This window comes from Vulpes vulpes, chromosome 12, assembly GCF_048418805.1.
Source record: "Vulpes vulpes isolate BD-2025 chromosome 12, VulVul3, whole genome shotgun sequence".
Classification (NCBI taxonomy): Eukaryota; Metazoa; Chordata; class Mammalia; order Carnivora; family Canidae; genus Vulpes; species Vulpes vulpes.
In genome coordinates, this window is record NC_132791.1 from 187,756,608 (window position 1) to 187,777,053 (window position 20,446).

The window sequence follows — 20,446 nt, forward strand, 5'->3', positions numbered from 1 at the left end:
GGGTGCACGCACTTTTCTTCTCCTTTATTTTTTTTTAAAGATAGTATTCTGTCTTAGGATATTCCAGGACAAAAACAATAAGTATTCCTACGATACCCCACTTTATTTTTATTCTTCTCATTTTTTATATATACCACCTGAGAAAGGAATAGCCTAAGGCACTGGTTCTCAAAATACAGCAAGCAACAGAATCCCCTGGAGCATTTGTTAAAACCCAGATTGCTGAGCCCCACCCAGATGCAGGGTACGGGGATCTGCATCCCTAACAAGCCTCTGAGAACAGGGAGGCAGTATCTGGTCCAGAGATCAGTGGGAGAGCCACTGTAATTTGAGCACTAATCACATCTTTTCATGATTTTTAGCAAAGAGGCTGATTTAAAACAAACTCGTAAAGGAAAACTTTCCTGCGTATACTTAGACATTTGCAAACTTCTTAAAACTGCCTTCTTAATTTTTTTTTCATTCTTATGATCTATGTTCCGATATCAGACGTCAAAATGAGACTCCAAAGTGTCTTTTGCTTAATGACACCGTTGTTATTAATGGCGACCCCCACCCTCCAGGAAAAAGGGACATGGTGGTTTTCAGATCTCTTCATTAGGATTTCGTAACATGAAATCTGAGGGAAGTGTGCTGCATTCCTGGAAAAATTACATATTAAGTCGTGTTACATGTATGGTTTGGTCTTCTCCGTATTTCAGATTCTTAAAGTCCTTCGATTTTTATTTTAAACTACCCCAGGCAGGAATTACATTGTGATATATTTACAGTGGTGGAATCCACACTTTTCAACCTCACCTATAGGAGAAAGCCCACAAATTCATCAATTAATCTAAATTTAAAAGCAAGCCAAGAAACCTCAAAGTTCTCACAATCCTATCATGGTGAGCACCTGTTGTTTTTTTTTTTTTTTCCCCTGTGTGTGTTTTAGTTTATTTATTTCCATTTTTCATTATGTACTGAAGAATGAGAAGAAGAGAAGTTTGCATTTTATTTTGTTTTGTTTTGTTTTTTTTTAGAAGTTTGCATTTTAATCCAGCGAATGATAGGCTCCATTCTACCATTTTCTGCTCCAATGAGAGAAGGTGAAGCCTCCCTGTTCTCCCGCCTCCAGCCAGCTCATCCTTCGCTCTCCAAGAGCCAGTCGCCTGGTGTCCTCAATTATAACACGAGCTCTACCTGTAGCAGCAAAGGCTCACTGGGCTCCTCTCCGAGCCAGTCACCTGCAGTGGAGTCCCCGTCTGCCTGTCACCGGGCGGGTGGCAATTGCAGGCTGGAGGCCTCGTGCCCCCCCCAGCCTGAGCTGCAGCCCCCCCCCCACACACACACCCTCTCTGCTTAAACCCCTGCCCTGCCAGGTAATTCCTCACCCTTCCTCTCTGCAAAGCTCCACAGCTCGGGCGAGCTCAGTCTCCATTCTCCAAAGCCTGGGGAGCGCAGTCCTCTTCCTGCTGGAGGGCTGTGACCCTGGGGAGGATGCTGAAGAGAAGACACTTCCTTAGGGAGTTAGGCTCTCTCCGTGGTGACATGACACTGCATCCTATTAGGTGTGGGTGGAATTGTTAAAGAGGCAAATGCCTCGTCTTTCAGCATCCCTGATTATTTTAGAAATATCCTTATAGGGCTTTTTAACATCATCCTAATCCTCTTTCGCGCTGCTTAATCACCCAGACCTCTCCTAAGAATCAGGAGAAAATTATTAGGAGATTCCCACCGCAGTGCTTGGGGCAGAGGTTAGCACAGGCGGAGAGGGCTACCTGGAGTCCCAGGTGCCACCTTGGGGGGACGGGCTGGGTGGGTGCCCCGAGGGCCTGTGCTGGGGTGGGCCCGGCGAGCCCCGCCAAGCCCCTGGCTCTGTTCACTTTGTCAAAGTAGCTGCTGCTGTGGGTGGGGGGATGCGGCTGGGCGCTGCCTCTGCGCCGCCCACACCCGGCTTCCCCGAGGCGAGTTTGCTCCTGGACACCGCGCCCGGCGGGATCCTCCAGCACAAACTTTCCGGGTTCTCCGGGGCCGAAGGAAGGGCCCCGCGGAGGGTGTGGGGCGGCTCGCGGCGGCGGGGGGCTCCGAGTCCCGCGGCCCCAACCCACCTGCGGCCCCGCCCCGCCCCGCCCCGCCCCGCCCGCCCCGCATCTCCCCGCGGGGGTCTCGGCCCCTTCACCCTGCGAGATGACCCGCTGAGGTCTCCCCACGCGGTCAGGGGGTGACACAGACCCACGGCCCAGGTTCTCTCACGCGTCTCACCACGGACGTGGGGGCGGCGCCCGCAGGGGTCCAGTCGCCCAGAGCCTCGGGAGCCGCGGGCAGGTTTGGGTCGGGCCGCGGGGCACCGGCAGCCCCCACCTGGCCGCTCCCCCGCCCCTCCCCGCGGGCCCGCCGGGTCCCCCCGCCCCGCCCCTGCGCTCCGTCCGCTCCGCCCGGAGGAAAAGTGAGGATGCGGGGCCCCCGGTGCCGGATCCGCGGTGCCAGATGCCCGCCCGCCCCGCAACCCCGGCCCCTGCTCCCCCCGCCCCCCCCTGCCCCCTGCCCCCTGCCCCCTGCCCCGCGGGGGCTGCACCCCAGGACCCACCACCCGGCCCCGCGGGGACCCGGACGACTCGGCTGTCGGGCAACAACCCCCCCCCCCTCCGGCCTCCGGGACCCCGCACCCCCGGACCCCGCAGCCCCGGACCCCGCACCCCCCTGGCCTCCCGGGGCGCACCTCCCCCCGCGCCTCCAGGACCCGGGACCCCGCCCCCCGCGCCCTCCCCCTCTCCGACGGGCGCTGCTCTGCGAGCAGGAGGCGCCCGCACCGCCCAGGGGAGCCGCCCCCCCCCCCCCCCGCGTCCGCCCACCGGGAGCTTCCGCGGGTCCTGGACTCGCCGTCCGCCTGCTCCCCCACCCCCTCCCCCCTGCTCCCCCCGCGGTACCCCTACCCTCCTGCCCCCTCTGCACCCTGCTCCTCCCGCGCTGCCCCCGCCCCCTCCCCCCTGCTCCCCTCCGTTCCTCCCTCCTCCCCACCCCCTGCCCCCCACCCCCCTGCCCCCTCCGTCCCCCCCTGCTCCCCCCTGCCCCCGCCCCACTGCTCCCCTCTCCCCCCTGCTCCCCTCCTTTCCCCCGCCCCCCGGCTCCCCCTCACCTACTGCTCCCCCTCCCCCTCTGCTGCCCTCTCCCCCCTGCTCCCCTCCCCCCTGCTCCCCTCTCCCCCCCCTCTTTTCCCCGCTCCCCTCCCCCCTGCTCCCCTCTCCCCCCCTCTTTTCCCCGCTCCCCTCCCCCCTGCTCCCGTCTCTCCCCTGCTCCCGTCTCCCCCCTGCTCCCCTCTCCCCTCTCCCCTCTCCCCCGTCTCCTCTCCCCCCTGCTCTCCTTTCCCCCCCTCCCCCCTCCCCTCTCCCCCCTGCTCCCCTCTCTCCCTCCGTTCCCCTCTCCCCCCCCCCGCTCCCCTCTCCCCCCCCCTCCCCTCTCTCCCCACCTGCTCCCCTCTCTCCCCCTGCTCCCCTCTCCCCCCCCGCTCCCCTCTCTCCCCACCTGCTCCCCTCTCTCCCCCCCTGCGCCCCTCTCCCCCCCTGCTCTCCTCTCTCCCCCCCGCTCCCCTCTCTCCCCCCCTGCTCCCCTCTCTCCCCCCCCGCTCCCCTTTCTCCCCCCCTGCTCCCCTCCCCCCGCTCCCCTTTCTCCCCCCCGCTCCCCGCTCCCCTCTCTCCCCTCCGTTCCCCTCTGCCCCCCTGCTCCCCTCTCTCCCCCCGCTCCCCTCTCTCCCCCCCTGCTCCCCTCTCTCCCCCCGCTCCCCTCTCTCCCCCCCTGCTCCCCTCTCTCCCTCCGCTCCCCTCTCCCCCCCCCCGCTCCCCTCTCTCCCCACCTGCTCCCCTCTCTCCCCCCCTGCGCCCCTCTCCCCCCCTGCTCTCCTCTCTCCCCCCCCGCTCCCCTCTCTCCCCCCCTGCTCCCCTCTCTCCCCCCCTGCTCCCCTCTCTCCCTCCGCTCCCCTCTCTCCCCCCCTGCTCCCCTCTCTCCCCCCGCTCCCCTCTCTCCCCCCCTGCTCCCCTCTCTCCCTCCGCTCCCCTCTCCCCCCCTGCTCCCCTCTCCCCCCCGCTCCCCTCTCTTCCCCCTTCCCCTCCCCGCGGCGGCGCGCACCCAGCGGCAGGGCAGCGCCGGGGGCGGAAAGTTGGGCGGCCGCGGGGAGCGGGGCGGGCGGCGGCGGCCGGGGGCGGGGGCGGGGGCGGGAGCGGGAGCGGGGAGCCGCGGCCCTGCCTCCGCGCGCCGCCCAATGAGATCCGTCGGGGGAGGCTCCGGCTCACTTTTCCACATCACTTCACAGTTGCGTCTGGCAGGCGGGCGGGCTCGCACGGGGAGCGCTCGGCCGCGGTCGCCGGAGCCGGAGCCGGAGGGAGCCGGAGGGAGCCGGAGGGAGCCGCCCGCAGCGCAGCCCGCAGCCCAGCCCGCAGCCCAGCCCGCAGCGCAGCCCCCGCGGCATGAGCCGGGCCCGCAGGCGCCTCGGGGCCCGCCGCCCCCCGCAGCCCGCCCCGCGCCCCTGCCGCCGCCGCTGAGCCCGGAGGCCGCCCGCGCCCGCCGACCGCGCAGCAGTAAGTGGCCCCGCCGCCCCCCGCCCCTCCCCTCCCCTCCCGGCCCCGGCCCCGGCCCCGGCCCCGGCCCCGACGCGCACCGCCCGGGCCCCGTCCCCGCTGCAGCCGCGCCCGCCGCGCCCCTGCGCGCCCCCCTCTCGCCGCCGGGCTCCGGGTCCGCGGGGGCCGGGGAGGGCAGGGGCGGGGCGGGGGGAGCCCGGCGGGACGGGGGGGGGGACGGCACCCGCACCCGCCCGGGACCCGCACCTGCACCCGCACCCGCCCCGCTCCCGCCCCGCTCCCGCACCCGCGCCCGCCCGCTCGCCCTGGCCGCCCCTGCTCGCCAGCCGCGCCGCCCGCTGACAACTTGCCGGCTCCGCAGCCGCCCCGCGGGCCCGGTGGCCCGGACCCCCCCCCCCCGCCCCCCTGCACCCGCCTGCACCTGCACCTGCACCTGCACCTGCACCCGCCGGCCCGGGTCGGGACCCTCCGCCCGCCCCCCGCCCCCCTGCCCACCTGCGCGCCCGCCTGCACCTGCACCCGCCGGCCCCAGCCGGGACCCCCCGCGCCCCGCGCCCGCCGAGGTCGCAGCCGGGGACCCCCGCGTGGCGGCGCCGGGCCCTCGGGGTGCGCTCCCCGCCGCCGTGCACCGCCCCCGCCGGGCTCCGGCTCCGGCTCCGGCCGCGCGTAACAGGTCGGGGGCTCCGCAGGCCGCCGCCCAGGCCGGGACGCGCCGGGACCCCCCGCCCGCAGGGACCGCGGCCCCCGCCCCCTACCCCCCCTCCGGGAAGCCTCGGAGCGCGGGGACGGCGGCCCTGCCCGGGGCACGGAGCGGCTGCGGGGGCCCAGTGCGAGCGGCCGGACCGCGTTGGGCGAGCGTCGCGCCGCCGGGGCTGGAGACGCGGGGTCGGGCCGCTCAGTGCGCGGGGCGGGGGCAGGGGGGCGGGGGGGGCGGGGGGGCGGGCAGGGGCGCGGCGGCAGGGGCGGGCAGGGGCGCGGGGGGCGGGGGCAGGGGCTGCAACTTCGCGCCGCTCCTCGCCCGGGGCCGCCTCGGAAGGAGCCGGGGCCCACGTCCCTCGCGGAGCTGCGGGTCCCGTCCTGGCCGCGGTGAGCAGGACCCCGCGGGGGGCTGGGGGCGGGGGGCGGGGGGCGCGACCCGGTGCGGGGCCGGGGGCGGGGGCGGGGAGACTGGGGCGCCTGGAGCCGGGCTGCGGGGGGCTGGGTGCGGGGACGGGGAGCCGGGGTGCGGGGACCGGGGGGACTGGGGGGACTGGGCTGCGGGGCCAGGGCGCGGGGCCGGGATGCCCGGAGCGGGGCTGCGGGGACGGGGGCCGGGGAGACTGGGGCGCCTGGAGCCGGGCTGCGGGGGGCTGGATGCGGGGACCGGGGGGACGGGGGGACTGGGCTGCGGGGACGCGGTGCGGGGCCGGGATGCCTGGAGCGGGGCTGCGGGGACGGGGGCCGGGGAGGCTGGGGCGCCTGGAGCCGGGCTGCGGGGACCGGGTGCAGGGCTGGGGGCACCGGGTGCGGGGACCGGAGACCGAGCTGCCTGGAGCCTGGCTCGGGGGACCGGGAGGGACGGGAGGGGGCCGGGGGCCGGGCTGCCTGGAGCTGGGCCGGGGAGACCCGGCTGCGGGGACCGGGGTGCGGGGACCGGGCTGGGGGCGCGGGGGCGCGGGGGGCCCGGCTGCCTGGGGCCTGCGCGCGGCGCCCCGGCACGGCCCCGGCCTCGGCCTCGGCGGTCCGCCGCCCCCGCCCGCCCCGCCCCGCCGCGCCCCGCCGCGCCCGCCCCTCCGGCTCCGCGGTGGGAGCTTTTCAACTGGGAAAGTCTCCGTGGGCAGAGCTTTACGTAAGATGCCCGAGCGCGCTGCCCGGCCTCCCGCCGCCCGCCCGCTGCGAGCGCCCCCGGGCCCGGCCCTGCTGCGCCCAGGCTCGCGGGGACCCTAAGGGGCGGGGGGCGGGGGGGCGCGGGGCGGGGGGCGCGGGCGGGGGGCGCGGGGCGGGGCGCGGGGCGCGGGGCGCGGGGCGCGGGGCGGGGCGCGATGCTCTCCGAGGGCCGGTCCCTCCCCTCCCGCTGAGGCCGCTCTGCGGACCGCGCTGTCCGGGCACGTGCTCCCGCTCCCAGCCCCGCGGCCCGAGATGCTGGGTCCGCCCGCCCTGAGGAACGACCAGATTCCGTGATTCCTGAGCAGCCGAAGCCGCCCGGCCCGGCCCTGTCACGCTGGAGCGCCCGCAGGGCTCCGAGCCACCTTTGGGGCACATACGTGTGTGTATAATATGGACGTTTCTCCCCCTGGACTCCGAGGAGGGCTCGGAGTTGAGAAGAATCTCTGAAAACCGAGAGGAGCATCTCCAGCAACTCGGGGCATCGCTGCCTCCGGGGCTGCTCCCCCCCCCCCCCCATGACTACCTGCGCAGGTGATGCTCGCAGGATACCCCGTACCTCCCAGACCCCGGCTAACGTCCTCCGAAGCGCGGGCCGTGATGCTGTTCTTGAAACTTTTAATCTCGCCCCCCCCCCCCCCGTAATCTGGAGCTCGTATTTCCAATCGTTATTACTCTTAAAAACCACTTCCACTTTAAAGTCCAGCCTCCCCAGACTCTCGGGATATCAGCCGGGTAAACCTCTTATCATTTTTTTGCCTGCGTTTTTGGTGCCCAGGTTGCATGTTTTGAGTTCCTGGAAGTGTTCTGGGTTTTGATGAACAACGTCATAGCAGCCCTCGCTAGAAGAGCGGCTCCTTTTGCCTGCTTGACACCCATCAGCTCCAAAGGAAAGGAGGTCTTTAATCTGAAAGTGACTTTATTGGGGCGTTCTGTAGGGCTCGGGGCCTGACAACTCCTCTAAGGCATCCCCTAGGCCAGTCCTGAACTCGCTTGAGCCAGCGGTGCTGTGCTCGGTGGAAAAAACAAACAACCCATAAAACATGCTCAGCAGGATGCAATGGAGCACGTGAGGCAGCATTTGTAAAGGCTGCCGGGTGAGCACACTGTGGTACAAGGCTTCCTTGTAAGCCCTGCACACATTTAAGGTCTGGGATTCCTGGTTTGCAGGGAGCATCGGATTTGGGAGCAAAGCAAGGGAACTCCAAGGAATGAGGGTACACGGTTCTTCTCAAGACTGTACTTCAGGGCTTTGCTTTCCAGGTGCCGCTCGCTCGCTCCTGGCACTGGTGAAGAGAAAGGAGCGATCACAGATAGGAAAGTTAGAATCCGTACCTCACCCTTCGTTCAGAAAACCTTGTAAGGCAACTAAGGCTTTTAGGGAAAAAACAAACAAACAAACAAAAACAAAACAAACCTTCGTTCTCCTACTCCAGGTGGCACACCTCGCGGCTTTATCAACATTCCAGTCTGAGCAAACTCCCCATGCAAAACCAGAAGCTTTTCAGGGGTAAAATGACATTCAATTTATATTTCCGACCACGCTTTCCTGGCCCATCAGCACAGCCTCTCATTTGACAAATCAGGGAACAGGCATAATCAGAGTAGCCTTTTAATTATGGATGGAGTCCAAAGTCTCAAGACTTTCTTCTGAAAATCCTGTGCTCAGTGATGCTGTCGGTGGTGGCTTCAGTCATTTTATATCGCTTACAAAGTTATTCAGAGAAGCAGGAAAGAGGCTTTTTTTTCCCCCTTTGGTTTCAGCTCTGTTGCTTTCATAGCCACAATGCACTGATTTTGCTTTTCAGTTTAGGAGACGGCTCCTAACTTCGGTATATTATACAACACCTACGGACTGTCCGGATTAAACCACGGCTGGTCCTTGCTGCTCTGGGCCCTGTGTGGTGCACGCTCACCCACGGAAGTGAGCACATATGCACGCAGATACACAAAACTTCTAGAAAACCCTCAGAATGTGCCCAACTAACTCATTTGCTGGTTCAAGTCTAATCTAAGAGTTTCATTACGTTCCTTTTGCCATTTCATCTGCCTTAGATTGTTTGATTTCCCCTCCTGGCTTCCTAAATTTGTATATTGACCACTTAAAAAAAAAAATGTTTGTCGTGCTGGAATTTTTTTTTTTTTTCACCACAATCCCATAATTGTATCTTTGTGAAATAGGATGATATTTTGATGGGACAAGGCCGTCATCTGAACTCGTGGGGCTCAATTAACCAAAGAGCTATTAGTCTTTTGTCATTCAATTCCCATAGAAAGTGGTGATGAGCAGCATATTTCTGCTGAACTGTTGGTTCTTGCCTCTGGAGCCTGCTTCAGATATAACCATGAGGAGAAAATGAGTTGAACCTGGCAACTTCAAAAGGTCAGAAAAGAAATAAGTTCAAGGGATGCCATTCAGCCACTTCTCCCATATGCTGCCTCTAGCGAAATCTCCAGTGCGACTTCGTGGCAAAACACCAGGGCCAACACTGTTTCCTTTTTCTATCGTGTCCCAAGCTTTTATTTCCTGAGTTTTAAATGTCATATGCTGTTCCTTATCATAAATACCATCCACCTTCTTGCCTTTAGAAGTCTTGCTATTAAGTCCTATTAGTTTGTAGAAACACTTAGATGTGGTTTTTCTCTCTATCTTTTTGGAAAGCGTCATGAAACAGTAGCACTTGTATTCGGAACCTTCATACTTTGCTACCCTTTTTGCCAAAGACCTGCCCCGGGGATGTTGCTTCGTCGAGGGCTAAGCCCAGAGTCGGTGCTTGGTATCCATTTGTTCCATGCATCGACAATTAGCAAGTTAGCCCCCCTCCTCTTTACTACAGGATTCTCAGTAAAGGCTGGGAGGGGTGGGATACGATCATATCCAAAGTCCAGTATTTGTCTACCTCAATCTTCTCTACAGAAATTGCAAAAATTATCCTAGGTTGATCTTTAGATAGAACTCATCTTTTTTTTTTTTTTTTTTGATCAATTTGTGCATGTTCCACAAAGCATTTTTTTTTCTCCCTCAAAGTCATTTGTTCAATAATATGGGAACATAAAAGCAGCATAATTCAGCTTTGAGGAAAGGAGAATCCTTCCAAGACCAGACTTACATCGAAAATGCTATTAAACTGTGTGGGCTGTAAAGTTGTGTTTTATGGGGGAAAATAAATCGTGGAAGTGTCACATGTGTGACTCGGTGTCCACACCTTCCCCTGTTGGGGATGTATCCGATAACTGAGGGAAGGGCTTTGCCTTCTTTGCTCCTTCTCTCTCCCTCCTTTGCCTGTCTTTAGTCTATTTTATATTCGACTGCAACAGTCCACATTAACCTCACGTGAACTGAAGTCTGAGTGTCTTAGACGACAGTTCCGTGCTCCTCTATATTATCAGCAGGACCCCTGGCACTCACGTGTACACGCAGGAAAATAATATGTTTTCCATGATGAGGTCTTTCTGTGGACCTATTTATATTTTAAGCATGTTGAATATATTCGCAAAGGACTATTAAGCGGAATCTTATTCTTTCTGTGTATGTTATTAACTGAAAATGTCATCACAGTATGTTCACGTTCTGTAACGTGCTATAAGGTTGTAACACGTTGTTTCTTCGTAGGCAGATTAATGCATAAAATAAGATTACTGGGTTCCTGATGTGACACAAATAACACAAAATAAGCAGATGAGGGGGTGATAGAGATATCGTAAGGGAATGCTTTTCTTATGCGTGCAAACTCCTCTCCAGAATTTGATACGAAAATTACAAGGATGCATCCCATTCCTTATTTCTCTATTGATGTTTCACCCTGGCAAACAGAGTTTAGGTTTCTGTGCTCAGGTACTTCCGTCTTCGTATTGGGGATGCTCAAAAATGCAAACAAAAAAAAAATTGTACCTATTTTGGTCGAATGGGAAGACATACTTGTGTTTGTCTTCTTTTTGCATCTTACCAAAATGTAGTAGGGGAAGATAGTACAGAGCAGTATCCTGAAGATGCTTAGTTAGAATCCGAATGAGCATTTTAGGTGGTTTCCATCACCTGTGCATTCTGCGTTATATCTCAATATTATTTTTCTTACGTGATTGCTTGCTGTCGTCTGTCCATCCGTCATTGGCGTCTGTAGTTCCTGGTGATAGTGTCAGTGGGTGGTTCCTAAGCTAGAAAGTCTTTGCAACATGAAAGGATGACAGTAGGATGCCCTCGCGAGGGTGGTTACTACGCAGCGTAATCCAGCTGGCAGGGTCTTGACCTATCAGGCCGGGACACTGGGCTGCATTTCAGTTTCAGTGTCACAGGCTCCGTGGCCTCGGTTATGTGACACGCCTGATTTTAATCATTTCCACGTTACTTAAGAAGGGAGAGGTTCTAATTCTTAGCCTTTATAGTAGTGCTGAAATTCATTGGGATAAACGGAAAACATTTGTTGAACGCTTTTGGAGGAAGGCGCTACCTGAACCCAATCTCTACTTAGATTATCTTCCCTCAGAAGCTTCCTGAATGGTGTTTAGAAATCATTTTGGCCTCATCCCTGGGTCGGTAGGGACTCCCTACTGGGGCCATCTCCTTAAGAAGGTAGATGAGTATGGAATGCAATGGAATTTTTATTTTATTTTATTTTATTTTATTTTATTTTATTTTATTTTATTTTATTTTATTTTATTTTATTTTATTTTATGAAAGTATCTAGCCAGTGAAATGTTTGTCATTGAGTGATTAAAACCGGGTTGTGAAAAAAAAAATAATAAAAAAAAAAAGACCGGGTTGTGGTGCTGTTGTACGATACGACGTAGCAGACCGTGTTTTCATGGTTGGGATCCACGTGGATCTTGAAGGCTTGTGCGTTGTCCCCTCAGCAGGAAACAGTGAAGGGCAATGCCACGTGTTCCATGGAAGGAGACGTGGTTGGCTCTTGGGAAGGGGCTAAAAATACTGCCCTTTGGAAGCTTAATACAACTATTTGAAGTCGTTAATTGTGTGTTAGCTGTGGGTAGGGAAGGCTGTTGATGAAAGGCGTCATTCATATCCAACATGGTTCCTGTCACTTAAACCACGAAACGAGAATGAGAAATTCTTTTATTGACCTCTCTAAATAGAATCCTGGGAGTTTCTCTAGTGACCTACACAGCAAGAAATTGAAATAAGATACTTAAAAAAAAAAAAAAAAAGAAATCAAGAGTCTTTGTAAAGCACATGGAATAGTTGATAAATAGTAGCTGTTCTTGCTGCAGCGGTAGAGTTTTAGGTAGCTTATGGGATTTTCCCACGACCCCTCAGGTTAGAGTATGGAGCGCAGAGCACCTGTTCTCTCGTCTGCCCCCACTGAGATCCGCGTCCCCCTCTGTTGGGAGTGAGGGAACAGTGGCTCGAGCCACTCCTGACACCGGACTCTGTGCTTTCGGCCAGGGCGCCGCGGAGCCTCCCTCGGCCAAGGGTGGGGGCGATGTCTGCCGGTTGCTGTGATTTAGAGGCTCTTGGGTCCCTGGGAGTCCCCGGGGGGTGGGCCTGGAAGCTGGCTCTGGACGCGGTGGGCAGCGAGTGACCAAGGAAAGGCAGGCTGGTAGGTGGCAGTTGTAGCTCACGAGGCCACTCACATAGTGAGCCTCTCCCTCGGGTGCCCCCAGGGTGGGGACATCTGCACGCCTCCCTGCGAGAAGCTCAGGGTTTTATCTAGAGTCCCATGGGGTCAGGCCCCTGGTCGGTCCCGGTGGTCTGCACAATGCCTGCCTCCTTCCAGGCTGAGGTCCTGAAGTCGCTCCCCGCAAGGGGCGGTGGGTAGAATGTGGTGCCCAGGCCGGGGAGGGAACCCGAAGTCTGAGCCCTGGGGCCGGGCCTCTGACCCACTGGAGCTCCCATCCTCACCAGGACCCCTTCCAATAAAGGGCAGGCACCTTGGTGGTTTTCACTCCTTGGGTCTCTGACCATTAAGTTTTGAGCAGATGATTTAAAGACCGTGAAGGATGTGGCTTTCCAAAGGAGAAGGGGGGATTTAGAGGAGGCCCGAGACCCCTGGCCTCGTGTTCATCTTTTTTTGAGATGATCTCAGTCTAGTTGTGCCTTAAGGGAGCCCAATAGAATATTTATGTATCTTCGAGATCTTTATGATTTCAAGAAAGTTCTTATAAATACTTCTGGATCTACGATACTAGCAAAGGGGTCTTATTTTGACTTCGCCTTAGTCACAGGCCTGGTCCCCCCGTGCTGAAATTTCTGTAACAAATAAAAGAGCTTCTATGGGAAGAACGAGGTTTTAGGTTTTACCCCTTGGGAGAGGAGAAGGCAATTATGTGTGCCAAGGTCACCAAAACCTGCGGGGCTTTAAGGGGAAAGAGTAGCGTGTCGGTCACAGAGCCAGGTGGGCTTGGTAGGCATTCTGGGTGGCAGGATTAGCAAATGATGCGTGCTTCTGGGTGGAGGAGTAGCGGGGTTGAGGAGAGGGCGTGGCACCGCAGAGAGGTGACCACAGGGCCGCGGTGGTGGTGGTGGGGGCGGTGCATGGTGCACAGGAAACCAGCCATGAATCCAGCACCTGCCCTGCCCAGGGAATCCGGTTGGGGAATCCCAAAGGCTTTGGGAGGCAGAGCCCCCTTGAGTGGCATCTGCACGCCTGCAGGTGTCACCCCCCTCGGAACCCCAAGCATATCCCTGCTGGTTGTGTTCCAGTCCCCCAGAGCCTGGTGTGAGTTGCCGGGGGCCACGCGGAGCGGCGCACGCGTCTGTGTTCCTGGGACACCCCCCTGACCCCCCCCCGCCCCGTGCATTTACGTGTTTTGAGGCCGCCTGCTAAGGGTTCTGAATTCAAGGTCAGAAACGTGTCTGATGGAAACTCTCCGGGCCTGTGTGTCACTTTTGCTTCTGTGAAATAATCGCGGCCACTAAGCCCGGTGGATAATAAAAGCATAATTTGCTGTCAACCACAGTCATCTGCTGGATTGGATCCTAAAGTGTCCGTTTTTATTTTGGGCTTCACCCACCGGTGTGCGGCCGGCCCTGCACAGCTTCCATCCACGTTATTTCCCGGATCGACCGTGCGGCCCGTGGGCGCGAGGTGACCTCGCAGAGCTGGGGCCGGTGGGGGATGGGACCGGTGTCTCAGTGCGGGTGTGAATGAAGAGTCCACGGCCGGGACGCTGCCCGGCGCAGGAATTGGCTCACAGGGAGGGTTCCAGACTCCCCTAGTTGCGAGAACTCCAGAGAGGCTGTGAAACCTCTTCGTCGCTCTCTGGGTGTAAGTCGGGGCCGCAGCATTATAATAACGAGCATCACTTGGCCAGACATACGTGCTGCGGTCGGAAAACCTAAAAATACATTGATTTTTTTTTTCTTTTTCTTTTTCTTTTTTTTTAACCCAAGCTTTACAACCCAGCTCAGAGTCTCCTTCCCTTCGTGGAGTCCCGCAGTCGGGGTGTGTAGTCTCTGTTCACGATGGACCTTAATTCTGATGACGGTGACGGGTCCCATCGAGCTCTTTTCCGACCAGCACAAGGACACGGGCTCCCCGTGCACGCGGTGTCCGTGGTGTGACTCTGATCGTCACACTGGAATCTCCTTCGCCCCGAGCGAGGCTCTCTGAGCGGACGTCGCCAGAGCGAAGGCCCAGCTCTCAGCAGCCCCAGTCCCGCTTGTGCGACCCGCCTGCCTGGGCACCGAGAGGCCCACGTGGTGTGTGCAAGTGGGGGGGGCATCACGGAGAGTCCCGGGCACTCATTCCCGGCGGGGCGGCCGGGGGCCCCGGGTCCGAGAAGCCCGTGCTCCTGTGCGCAGGGGGCGGTGGCAGCGCGTGCACCCACCAGGACACCCGTGATGTCCCCGGGGAGAGGCCTGGGCTGGGGATGAGCTGATCTGCTCACACGCAGGCTGCCGAGCCCTGGTCCCGAGGCCTGCAGCACGTCTCCCCCCACGGGGCAGAGGTCCAGAGACACAAAGTCACGGCCCTGCCCCAGATTTTCTGGGTCATAATCTGCACTTTAGCGGTGTTTCCAGGTGATTAGTGTGCTTAGGTCTGAGAAGCGCCTCCAGGGGCGTCAGGGGGGCTCCTGCTAGGATTACAGGAGCCGCTGGGTAGGTTTTCAGGGACTGCCACAAGTCGTTAGTGGCCACACGGCCGGCCGGGAATCGGTGCGAGTATTTACAGTATGGAAATTGGGAACCAAGCATCCTTTTTTCTTTTTTGTCTGAGACCCACTGAGATGTGTAACCGCGTGCCTCTGCCTCTAAGCTCTGCTGCTCTTCCTTTTTCCCAGAGAGGTGACCTCAGGCTTCGACAGTATCAGATCAAGTGCGAATAAAGCATCACTTAAGATAGCGTCTCCCTGTGCTTCAGTCTGTGTCTCCCTGAGATGGGAACGGTGGTGGCAGAGGGACGCTCCCATCACGGTCCCCTGGGGAGCAGGTTCAAGGGCCCGGGGAGCTGCGTGTGTCCCCGCGACGTGTGTGCACGTGCTGGTGTTTCTTGGTGACTCGCCGTGTGTGGGCGCGTGTATGTGCATGACTCGGGGCGCCTGGGGGCTCGGCGGTGGGGCGCCTGCCTCCGGCCCAGGGCGGGACCCCGGGGCGCCGGGATCGAGTCCCGCGTCAGGTCCCCGCAGGGAGCCTGCTGCCCCCTCTGCCTGGGGCTCGGCCTCTCTCTCTGTGTCCCTCAGGAATAAATCAACAACGTCTTTTAAAAACCCACCACCCAAACGCTTCCTAGGCGCTCACTGTGCATCTCCGTGTAACCAGCGGCACTGGCTTCCCACTTTGGAATGGGCACTGAAGGGATAACCAGGACCTTGGGTCGCAGTACAGGTGATGGGAGAGGGCCAGGGGCAGCCGGGGTGCCGGGGTGTGCGCAGGTGCTGCACGTCCAGCCGGGAGGCTGGTGTGGGTGAGGGGGGGTCCCAGGCGTTGGGGCGACTCGACCTCCGCCAGCGGCTGTGGGACAGGAGTGCGTCCTCCGGTCCCCGGGAGGTGAGGAGTGCCAGTGAGCGGGGCTCACCTGGTCTGGCCGCCGGGCCCCTGTACTCAGGGCCCCCCTCCCGCCCTGGGGTTGGGGCGCTGGCACCCACCACCCATCAGGGTGTGCTCGGGTCGGGCAGGGCTCGGGGGATGGGCGGCCTCGCCGGGGATGGTTGGCCGCCGCTGCCCTGGGTGGGCCGGTGGTTGTGCTCCGCCGGGGCCTCACCTGCAGGCCCTTGCACAGCAGCCCCGGCGGCTGGGCGATGCCTCCTGGAGCCGGCCGGCCGCCGCCTCCACGGAGCCTTCCCTGGTGCTGCAGGATGAGCATCCGGGCCGGCTTCCCTCGCCTCCCCACCCGGCACTGACGCTGTGCACCTGTGCTCCAGGGCGCTGCGGACCAGGCCCTGGGACCTGGGACCTGGCACTGCCCGCCTGGCACAAGCTTACGCTGCCAGGCAAGGGCTGGTGAGCACAGGGGACCCTGGGGTTCATCCCTAGATGCAGATGACGGGCTGTGCCCTGCCGGGGTGGTCGTTTGTCCGCTCGTCCTAGCAAGTCCCTCGGCGGCGGGGTGCGTCGGTGTTGGGCAGGCCGCACGAGCCTGGGTGGCCCCGGGCCGTGGACACTGCACGGGGACCCCTCATGGCCCACGTCCTCTGGCCGCCTGGGGCCAAATCACTATGTGCCATCACTTCGGCACCTGGGCCAGTGGTCGCTGCCGACCCGAGCCTGCTGGGCTCAGCTGCAGAGCCTCCCCCCCCATTGCATTCATCCCGTGCTGGGCGCCCTCGGGGCCAGCGGAGGACACAAGCCGCGCGCGCGTGTGTCAAGCAGAAAGGAGTTTTCTTGCCCCAGAACCACTAAGGGCAGAGCAGAGGCCCCGTCGACTTGCAGAGTATGTGGCACAATTTAAAAAGAGCTGTAGGTTCCAGGCCTTCCGCGCTGCTTGAACGAGGTGACCCCTTGAATGCTCAGGGCCGGCCAGGTGGGCTACGTTGTGAGGCTGCTGCTGCTCTCATGGGGGGGGTGGCCCCCGATGCAAAGCCGGCAAGTCGACCTCAGGCCCCGGAGGCTGGGCTCCGCACCCACCGCCCGGGAAGGCCACGCGTGGCCCTGAGCCCCGAATAGGGCTGCTCTGTCCTACACAAGCTGTGCTTGCAGGGGACTGGCCCTTTTCCTTTCCTTTCCTTTCCTTTCCTTTCCTTTCCTTTCCTTTCCTTTCCTTTCCTTTCCTTTCCTTTCCTTTCCTTTCCTTCTTTCCTTTCCTTTCCTTCTCTTTTTTCTTTTCTTTTCTTCTCTTTTCTTCTTTCTTTTCCTTTTTTTTATTAGATTTTATTTATTTATTCATGAGACACAGAGAGAGGCAGAGACACAGGCAGAGGGAGAAGCAGGCTCCCTGCAGGGAGCTCGATGTGGGACTCGATCCCAGGACCCCGGGGTCACGCCCTGAGCCGAAGGCAGCTGCTCCCCGCTGAGCCCCCAGGCGTGAGGCTGCAGGATCAGGATCAGTCCCACGTTCCCACGCCCCCAGCACCACCTCCACCCACTTACACCACTGCTGGAAGATCCGTGAGTGCCTGGTGTCACGCCTGTGCCTTGGGTGCTCCACCTGTAGAGGCCACACAGCTTAACCCTCGGCTCTGGCATTTGACTTTCTGTTTTCTGCCTCCCAAGGGCAGGGAGCCTGTCCCCGCCACCCTCCCAGTCCCACTTAGGAAAACCACAGGGCCACGGCTGGGGGCCGTGCTTACCGTGTTCCCGCTGTTTTCCAGGACTTTGGGCTCTGACTGCCCCTGGGGCCCGGAGGGAAGTGGGATTTACTGCCGCCGTGTTGCAGAAGGACGAGTGGAGCTCAGAGAGCTAAGTGGCATCCATCACGACCGGGGCAGCGAGTGGGGCACGCTGGGGTCCCGACCCAGGCTTGTCTGCCCCCACACAGGCCGCGCAGCTACCGGGGTGTTCCCGCGGCTCATCCCGGCCGCTTGTGCGGGACGGGTCAGGGCCCGCGGTGGCCCCACTGCAAAGGCTGCTCAGATAAGTAGGTGGTCCTGGCAAGTCAGACAGAGATGAATACTTTGAGGTCTTTTCATGGAGAACTTGCAAGCTTTGTTTGGCTTTAAATTTGAGGCCTGCGGAGGTCTGCTCTTGCGCTGGACCTAGAGAGGTGTTGATGGAGATCTGCTTGAGGGACAGCTGGTCCTCTCTCTGTGCGCGGCAGCTCCAGGGGAGGGATGGGACGGTGCTCTTGCCTCTCGTTTGCTCCGAGGTACTTTCCTATTGAAAGCTTCTCTTCCCTTCGGTTTGTAAAGCAGCTGCACTGGTGCGGGTTCCTGGGTACCCATCAGGGTAGGGCCGCTGGAGGCCCCAGCCCAGGGATGCAGGCGGGCCCAGGGCCAGGGATGCAGGTGGCCCCAGGGCCAGGGATGCAAGTGGGCCCAGGGCTGGGGATGCAGGGGATGCAGGGGGGCCCAGGGCCGGGGATGCAGGGGGGCCCAGGCCTGGGGATGCAGGGGGGCCCAGGGCAGGGGATGCAGGCGGGCCCAGGCCCAGGGATGCAGGGGGGCCCAAGGCCAGGGATGCAGGGGGGCCCAGGGCCGGGGATGCAGGCGGGCCCAGGCCTGGGGATGCAGGCGGGCCCCAACCTGCAGATGCAGGGGGGCCTGTCCTCGGGTCCCTAGCTGGGTTAGAGCAGAGGCAGCCTGCATCTGCCAACCGTCGGCTCCGCCTGCAGCTGCCTGCGCCCCGGCCCTGACCCGTGTTCCAGACGTTGCTGCAATCCTGCCCTGCACCATGCCGGGCCCAAGACCTGGAGGCCAAAGGTTCCCTACCCCGTTACAGATTCCCTGAGCCCAACCTGTCCCGGTGGTGTCTTGAAGAATTATTTTCCCGTTTAATCTAATTCGGCAAGACTTCTCCCTGGGATCTGCAGTGAGCATTATTTCTTTAAAAAAATATATATTTTTTTTTGAGAGGGAGGAAACACATTTTGCCATGCTGAAGGTAAGCAAAAAATGTATTTGACACCTCAGGTAATGGGGGATTTTTTTGCCCATCCCTTTCTGTATCTCCTCAATTGGAAATTGTATTTTTACCATATTTCATTCCCAGAGGAGCTTTTCATAATTTAAATCTCCTGTTCAACTGTACATTTAGAACGGGAGCCCTGACACCATCCTGATTACAGCGCACATGCTGGACATTACCGAGTTTCTCTCTGGGAGCATTCTAATTTTATTCACTCATTATTAGCATCGAGGCACAGAATTGCATCCTGTACCCTGAACGGGACCGTCCCTCCTGATGCCTTGTGGCAGCTAAGACTGTAGATATGGGAACTTTCCTTTCCCAGTCTCGTGTTAAGTATATATTTTTTAAATTACCCATTAGAGGCTAGTGTCTTCACATAGCTCAGCAGAGAGTGAACTAGGACCCATCTTTACATTAGAGAGGGAGAGACAGAGAGAGGAAGGGAAAGAGGGAGGAAGGAAGGGAAAGAGGGGGGAGGAAGGGGAAGAGGGGGGAGGAAGGGGAAGAGGGAGGAGGAAGGGGAAGAGGGAGGAGGAAGGGAAAGAGGAAGGAGGAAGGGGAAGAGGGAGGAGGAAGGGGAAGAGAGAGGAGGAAGGGGAAGAGGGAGGAAGGAAGGGAAAGAGGGAGGAGGAAGGGGAAGAGGGAGGAGGAAGGGAAAGAGGGAGGAGGAAGGGGAAGAGGGAGGAGGAAGGGAAAGAGGGAGGAGGAAGGGGAAGAGGGAGGAGGAAGGGAAAGAGGGAGGAAGGAAGGGAAAGAGGGGGGAGGAAGGGGAAGAGGGGGGAGGAAGGGGAAGAGGGAGGAGGAAGGGGAAGAGGGGGGAGGAAGGGAAAGAGGGAGGAGGAAGGGGAAGAGGGAGGAGGAAGGGAAAGAGGGAGGAGGAAGGGGAAGAGGGAGGAGGAAGGGGAAGAGGGAGGAGGAAGGGAAAGAGGAAGGTGGAAGGGGAAGAGGGAGGAGGAAGGGGAAGAGGGAGGAGGAAGGGAAAGAGGAAGGTGAAAGGGGAAAAGGGAGGAGGAAGGGGCAGAGGGAGGAAGGAAGGACGGGCGGAAGGCAGGCAGGCAGGCACTTGCGTTCTCTAAGGGATACAACAGGGCCCATGTTCCAATTTGCGTTATACTTTTTTTTTTTTTTTAAGATTTTATTTATTTATTCATGAGAGACACAGAGAGAAGCAGAGACACAGGCAGAGGGAGAAGCAGGCCCCATGCAGGGGTCCTGACGTGGGACTGGACTCCGGGACCTCGGACCCCGGATCATGCCGGACTGAAAGCAGAGGCTCAGCCGCTGAGCTGCCCAGGGGTCCCCCAACTTGCATCACAAAAAAGAGAAAGAAGGGAGGGATGGTGACGGGGAGGGAAGGAAGAGAGGGAAACAGGGAGGAAGGACAGAACTTCTGGTGCTTAAGTGGGTTTTGATCAGCGTAGACCCGGAGCAAATACTGAAAGGCGAATAAGGCCTGACTGAGCGGGGGCCCCACGGGTCGTGATTCCTCGGAGGCTCCCGGCTGGAGGGCGGGGGCCGCTGGGCTCTGCTGGGGCCCTGCCGCGGGACCCTCACCCCTCTCGTCCTTGTTTTGCAGGGAGCTTCGATGCCAGGAGGCCCGCGGATCGGGGTGCTGGGGGAGCGGCCCAGGCGATGCCCGGTTCCTGAGCCCCAGGCCGCCGCGGAGCTGTGAGTGGACGCTGGGCGCGGCGCGGTGAGCTGGATGGCTGCAGGCCGGAGCCCCAGCAAGTAGTCGTCGGGCTGTGGGGCGCCTGCCCCGGCGGCGGGACCATGCCGGAGCGGCTCGCGGGGATGCCCTTGGATCTCTGGACCCCGCTCCTGGTACTATGGATGGCGCTGCCCCCTTGCGCTCCTGCGGCTCCCACGGGCCCGGCCCCGGTCTTCCTGGGCGGGCCCCCTCTGGACCCCAGCCGGCTGAGTGACGAGCAGCGGGTTTTGAACCGCTCCAAGAGAGGCTGGGTTTGGAATCAAATGTTTGTCCTGGAGGAGTTTTCTGGACCTGAACCGATTCTCGTTGGCCGGGTAAGCTGCGTGTCTAAGATCCCGATTTCAGGATCTGCTTCTCCTTCTTAGG

The 20,446-nt window shown here is 60.2% G+C and overlaps 1 protein-coding gene and 1 long non-coding RNA gene across 4 annotated transcripts in view; one reads left to right on the plus strand and one right to left on the minus strand.

Moving 5' to 3' along the window:
- Nucleotides 1–973: 973 nt before the first annotated feature.
- On the minus strand, nucleotides 974–2,592 carry LOC140594933 (uncharacterized). Of its 2 annotated transcripts, XR_011996206.1 has the most exons (3): nucleotides 2,242–2,592; nucleotides 1,371–1,479; nucleotides 974–1,223 (listed from the first exon to the last, which is right to left on the minus strand). It is a non-coding gene; the product is annotated as an uncharacterized lncRNA (long non-coding RNA). The 2 variants fall into 2 exon arrangements; XR_011996205.1 differs by having other exon boundaries at nucleotides 1,371–2,592.
- Nucleotides 2,593–4,416: 1,824 nt separating this feature from the next.
- CDH8 (cadherin 8) overlaps nucleotides 4,417–20,446 on the plus strand; it is a 357,448-nt gene continuing 341,418 nt past the window's right edge. Inside the window, exons 1-2 of one of the 2 annotated variants that reach the window (XM_072731755.1) lie at nucleotides 4,417–4,550; nucleotides 19,949–20,394. In XM_072731755.1, coding sequence (XP_072587856.1) covers nucleotides 20,143–20,394 — 252 coding nt within the window. In that variant the 5' untranslated portion in view covers nucleotides 4,417–4,550; nucleotides 19,949–20,142. Of the gene's footprint in view, nucleotides 4,551–5,535; nucleotides 5,637–19,948; nucleotides 20,395–20,446 lie in introns of those variants that run through there. The other variant, XM_072731756.1, reaches the window with a different exon arrangement.